General features: G+C 54.5%; 1 protein-coding gene across 2 annotated transcripts in view; it reads left to right on the top strand.

Annotated features, from left to right (window-relative positions):
* Window positions 1–341: 341 nt before the first annotated feature.
* Window positions 342–6,000, top strand: part of Pxdc1 (PX domain containing 1) — a 29,395-nt gene continuing 23,736 nt past the window's right edge. The window contains exon 1 of one of the 2 annotated variants that reach the window (XM_078020490.1): window positions 342–1,312. In XM_078020490.1, the coding sequence (XP_077876616.1) occupies window positions 1,057–1,312 (256 nt within the window). In that variant the 5' untranslated portion in view covers window positions 342–1,056. The remainder of the gene's footprint in view (window positions 1,313–6,000) is intronic. The other variant, XM_005327501.5, reaches the window with a different exon arrangement.

Genomic DNA, 6,000 nt, shown 5'->3' with positions numbered 1-6,000 from the left:
CTGGTCTGACTGTCCCGCCGCGTCCGGGCAATGGCCAGGCTTAGGCACGACCGGAATGCGCGGGAGGAAGCGGGGCGGAGACGTCAGGCACCCGAGGGGACACGGGGCGTCCAGCCCGGGTCAAGGCCACCGGGCCTGGGTGGATGGGATGGGGGCGGCGAAGAGATCAAGGCAAAGCCAACCGTGCGGACTCCTGGCGTTCCGCCCGGCCCTCGCCCCCCACGGGGACATGCGCTGGCCTGCCTCGGGACGCCGGCCCGCGAGCCCGGCGACGTGCTGTTTCCATCCCCTCGCTGAGCGGGCGGGGCCCGCAGCTCCTAGAACGAAGAAATCCTGAAGATCGAGAAACGGAAAAAGAAAAAAGTCTCCACCAAGCGCCCCCGTGAGCGCAGGGCCGGCCCCGCCCTCCCCTTCCAGCTTCTCGTCCAGTCACCGACCGGCGGCGGGGGGCCGCGGAGGGAGGAAGCGGCGGCGCGGCCCGGAGGCGGGGACGAGCGCTCGGGTCCCCGCGGCCGCAGTGGCGCGGGTTCCGCGGAGGCAGTGCGGGGCGTGGGGCGCGGTGGGTCAGGCCACCCCCTCCGCGCGCGGCCCGTGGCGGCCTTTCAGAGGGAGGGGGGGAGGGAGGCGGACGCGACCAGGACTCGACGTCGACAACCGCACCGCCCGCGATGGGAAGTGTCTTATAAAGCCGCCTCCGGGCCGGACAGACCGACTTTTGTCGCGGCGGCGCCCGGATCGCGGGCAGCACCGGGAGTGCGCGCAGAGACCCGGCAGACGCGGGAAGACTCCTGCAGCTCCGGCAGCCCCAGGACGGACCTCAGACCCCAGTACGACCCCGGCTGGGGACAGACCCCGGCTGGGGACCGACCCAGGTCGACTCCAGTCTCGCACAGACGCGGGTCCCTGCGGATCCCGGCCCTTGACACTCGAGACCAGACGCACCCGGCCGGACCCCAGCTCCAAACAGACCCCCGGCGCGGGCGCGCCTCCTGCCGGCGGGCGGGCAGGCAGGGGCCGAGGGCGCCCCCGGCGGCCAGGGCATGCCAGGCCCGCGGTATGGCCTCGGCGGTGTTTGAGGGCACGTCGCTTGTGAACATGTTCGTGCGCGGCTGCTGGGTGAACGGCATTCGCAGGCTCATCGTCAGCCGGCGCGGCGACGAGGAGGAGTTCTTCGAGATCCGCACGGAGTGGTCGGACCGCAGCGTGCTCTACTTGCACCGCAGCTTTGCCGACCTAGGCCGCCTGTGGCAGCGCCTCCGCGACGCCTTCCCCGAGGACCGGCCCGAGCTGGCGCGCGGGCCGCTGCGGCAAGGTGTGGGGCTGCAGAGCACCGGGCAGGGGGGACCGGGAGATGGGGAGGGGGCACGTCGTGGCGAGGCAATGCAGTGAAGTCAGCAGGGAAGAATAACTTAAACCGATTATGCGTCTTTCCGCTCTGTTGCCGGCGGGACAGGGGACACTTAGACTTGGAGCTTCTAAAAGAAGGACGCCAGGGCAGACCTAGCGCCAGCCCTGGAGCCAGGAGGCACTCACTCCTGAGGGAGAAATGAGATGAGATGGGAAAGAGGCCGAGGCCGGCAGACGGGTCCCCTGTCTCCAAGGACAAGTCCCTTCTGAGGAAGTCACGGTCTGATCACTACTCAGCCCTAGCCCCCTAGGCTGGAGCGATGACCCCATACCTCCACCCTCAGAAGAGCCAGTCGGTGGCAGAAGGAGGGTTGGGGAAGTGTTTGGAAACAATTAAAGCGTGTCCGAATTGGGGATGGAGACGGCTGGGACAGCTGCCTCTGAGTCCTTTCCCGGGGAGACCGCGCCTCCTTTTCCCTGGGAGTCAGCTGAGCTTGAGTGCAAGATGCCACGCAGCAGCCCTTTCACCCCTCCCCAAGAGGGGGCCCGCCCCGCCTGCGGCTGCATGGACAGCACAGGGTCCCCACCCCAGGCCTGAGTCCACATTCGGGTTTGATTAGCTGCGGCCGCCTCCTCCCTGGCCTTGTGACTAGTCCGGCTTGGCCAGGACTCTTGTTTTCAGAAACTGGTGGCTTCCCTTTTCCTACTGCCAGAAAGGGGGCTGGAAAAAGGGAAGAAGCAAGACAGAGAGGGGCTGAAGTTGAAAAGGGAAGAATGTGGGGTGAGTAGGTTGGAGACACGAGGGCAGAGAAGACGTGAGTTGTGTGTTCACTTGAGTCGTCTTCCAAGCAAAGACCCCTGGCAGCTGAGGTGAAGTTACCTGAGCTGGGCAGCCAGCACAGGTCCCTTTGGCTGCCTGTCTGGCTGAGGTCTTGAGATAACCTCTATTTTCCCCTGGCAATAGGCCCCACCCCAAATGTGAATTATGTGGATAATTAGCTCAGTTCTCATGACAAGTCCTCTGGCAGACACATCACTTGGAAAGGCTCCCAAAGTCAGCCCTGGGTGAGAAAACCTGCCTCTCCACTTCTCTTTGCTTCCCAGATTCTTACATGTGTAACTGTTTTTGAATTGGAGTATTATTTCAAGTATGGAAACAGATTTCTTTGAATTTGCTATTTATTATATTCATTTGTAATTCAACAAATGAATGCCAATTGAAAAAAGGATGATGAAGGAACAGCAGTTTATTCAGTGACTTTTTCTGGAACAAGGCAGGCCATAAACAAATGGGACTTCCTGAGTCTCACTCACTCTGGCCAGGTGTCTGAGCTCAGCTGTGACCCCAGGCAGACTGGTGGGAATCCAGCTCTTCCCTGTGACATAGTACTGACTGACGGTGTCTTTTGCAAAGATTAAAATGCATGATAAAGTGCCTGACAATAGTAAACCCTTGGTAAATACCAGTCTTTTTCATTACTGTCAGCATTAGCTATTTCTGGCTAGGGTGGCTGCTCCAGGTGGTGGGGAAAGGGGTGTGGCTTCATTGTGGAGGCCCAGATGAAAACACCTTCCCAGGAGCAGAAAGTAGGTGAGTGGGGGCAATTTGCCTTGTCATTACACATGTCCCAGCATTGCATGGGGTCGATTTGTGCTGGGGTCAGTTCCTGGAATGGAGTGTCTCTGCAGAGTGACTAAAGAAATATTTAGGAAGTGGTTGATTATCATGAAGAAAAGTAAGAAGGTTTGTGATAGCTGCCTTTACCTTTTAAAAAGGGAACAAAAGTCAGAAATGGGGATTGGAGGCCAAGGTGATAGGACTGGCAGAGGGCGGTTAGGTTGAGGACCAGTTACCGGATGTAAAGGACTTCCTGACAACCTGCCATGTAACTGTTGGAACTGTTGCTGAGGCTGATGGTGACCTGTTTGGTGGGGGCCTCTTGTAAGGACCAGCCCACAGCTCTCTAGAGGGGTTGAAGAGAGGCCCAGATGAGGAGTAACCTTCAACCCTGTCTCCCTTCCAGTCCTTGGTCTCTGCTTGGAGGCAAGCTGGGTCTGCCCCAGTTCCACCAGAGTTTTGTTGTGCCACACCAGGGAAGTCCCTAAATTGTTTGCTAAGCAAGGTATATCATAGAAATAGAAAAGTAGATTCTTCCTTTTTCTCATGGAGATTTATTATTTGCATAGAAAGATTATCAGAATTTGCAAACTATAAACACCAAAAGGCAACCAGATGCGTGTGTTGTATTGGCAATGCCAGCTTCTCTCCCTATAATTTCTCTGTTAAGATTCTCTGGTCTATATTTGTTGAAATTCCTGGGCTGTGTTAAATTTGCACTCTCTGGTTTCATGAAAAAGCTTGGAGAGGAAATCTGAGTTCTGAGCTTTGCTGGCAACAAGCTGGTAGCTCTCATCAGTGTTGGGCTGCACATTCTCAGACAGTATGGAAGCTTTGGTCCCCTGCTTTGCATTTTTGAATCTGTGTGCAATTAAAATGATGTGGAGCCCTTTTTCTTGGTCCCTCAAATATTGCAGTGGGGGGAGAGTGTGCATTTGGAGACAATTATACTTTTTGTCCTTTGCATACTCTGGAGTCATGCTTGGTAGCAATCCGTGGGCCCTTGATGACACATCTGCAGGGATATTAACCCCAGTATGGGATGGAGATTCAATGCTCACCAGCCTCCCTTCCTGGCCTTTTATTTGGGTAAAGTAGGGCAAGGCCTCTTCCTTGGAATCTGGGCCTCTCACCGGATCCTAACCCTCTTCTTGACTTGAGTCTAATATCTCTTCCTTTCTAGTCCCCCAGCCCTAGTGGAGGGAGGTAGCTACTTATCTCTGGGTTCACAAGATAATTCCCTGCACTCTAGCACCAGTAAGGGCCAGGCCTTGAACTTAAATCTCCTCTATGCAGTACCTAACAGGGTTCAGGGTTCCCTCCCTGGAGCATGATCAAGTTCTCTTACCTTATTTCCATCTCTCACATTTAGGAAAATTTGGGATTTAGAACATCACCATGCAATATTTATTCATTGAATGAGTTTTTTTTTTTTTTTTTTTTTTTTAACTATTTTGGTTCTTTTAAAATCACACCTGTTTCAGGCCTATCACCTTTGAGCCGGCCTGGTCACATTTGCTGCAGCAGATTCTATTTCTAAGTAGTTGGGTGATCTTCAGTACTTGGGGATTATACCATCAACATTTTGATTTTACATTCATTCATTCAATCAAATATCTGCTGAGTGCCTACTGCGTGCCAGGCTCAGGTGCTTTGGACAATGAAATGAAAAGACCACCCTCCCCACCCCCACCCCCATCCCCACACCCCTCCCCACCCCCCCACCCCCCCCCATGATTTTTATATTCTGATTGGAAGAAATCCAATAATAAACAAGATCAACAAGTGGATAAAATATGTTAAATAGTGATAAATGTTCAGAAAGAAAATAAATAAGCCAAGAAAGGGCTAGGACTTTAGGGGAAGGGGAGGGGCTCAGCTTTCAGGATGGTCTGGGACTAATGACCTTTGAGTGACCTTTGAGTAGACACTTGAAGGAAAGAAGGGAGCAAGCCAGTGGATATCTAGGTAGGGCACCCAGGTAGAGTGAGAGCCAGTGCAGAGGCCCTGAGTCCCATGTGTGCCTGTTGGGTTTGAGTAGTGAGTCTCTACTGCATCTGCATCTGCAGTAGAGAGCATGGGCTGGGAGTGAGGAAGATTGCAGTCAGACTCAGGCTCCTATTCAGAGGTAGCCACCCTCCCTGGAGGGCTCTGAGCAGATGACTGATTGGATCTCGGGTGAACTCAGATGACTGTGCTGAGAAGGACACTGAGCTGGACAAGAGGGAGACACTGAGACAGGCAGAGAGGTACCGAGCCTGGGGTCAGGCGCAGCAGAGCCAGTCTAGAAGGTGTTAAACTGGTTGGTCTGGAAGAGGGAGGCACAGGAGCCATTGAGGGACCACAGGTCCGGTGTGAGCAGCCTCAGGATGAGCCCAGAGTGTTGGTTCTGGGACGTGGAACTGTCATGAGCTGGTATGGGCAGGAGGTGCCTCAGGAGCTTGGCTTGGAATTAGCATTTAGCATGTTTTCCAAGTAAGTTCTGTAATGTTAGCCAGTGTGTGGTGCTCACGTACTCCTCTCCGTTCCCCTCATTTCATGCTGACAGATCTCACGCTGCCCCAGGTGACACATGAGTTACCTTGCCAGTTGTAGAAGAGCCAGCCAGGGACTTATGTGGATGGATCTGAGCTTGCTGCCAGGTTGTGCTCACTTCTCACCAGATCTTAAAGGAGAAACTCACTTCTGCTTCCCCGTCAGAAGTCACTGTGAACCCGCTGGCAGCATCCGGCTGCCCTTGCACTTCCCCCAGCAACATGGGCACCCTACCCTTTAAAAATGTCTGGGCCAGATACTTCTCGGCTTTTTGTTTTTTGCTTTTTCTTCTTTTCATTGTGGTGCTGGGGATTGAACCCAGGTGTGCTCTACCACTGAGCTACACCCCCAACCCTTTTAAAAAAAATTTTAAGACACAGTTTCACTAAGCTGCCCGGACTGGCATCAAACCTGCGCTCCTCCTGCCTCAGCCTCCCAAATAACGGGGATTATAGACGTGCAGCCCTGCGCTCGGTTGTGCTGTTTTGATGGATATTTTC

This window comes from Ictidomys tridecemlineatus, chromosome 8 (genome assembly GCF_052094955.1).
Source record: "Ictidomys tridecemlineatus isolate mIctTri1 chromosome 8, mIctTri1.hap1, whole genome shotgun sequence".
Lineage (NCBI taxonomy): Eukaryota > Metazoa > Chordata > Mammalia > Rodentia > Sciuridae > Ictidomys > Ictidomys tridecemlineatus.
Note: the sequence above shows the minus strand (reverse complement) of the source record. Positions and strands in the feature narration are given on the sequence as shown.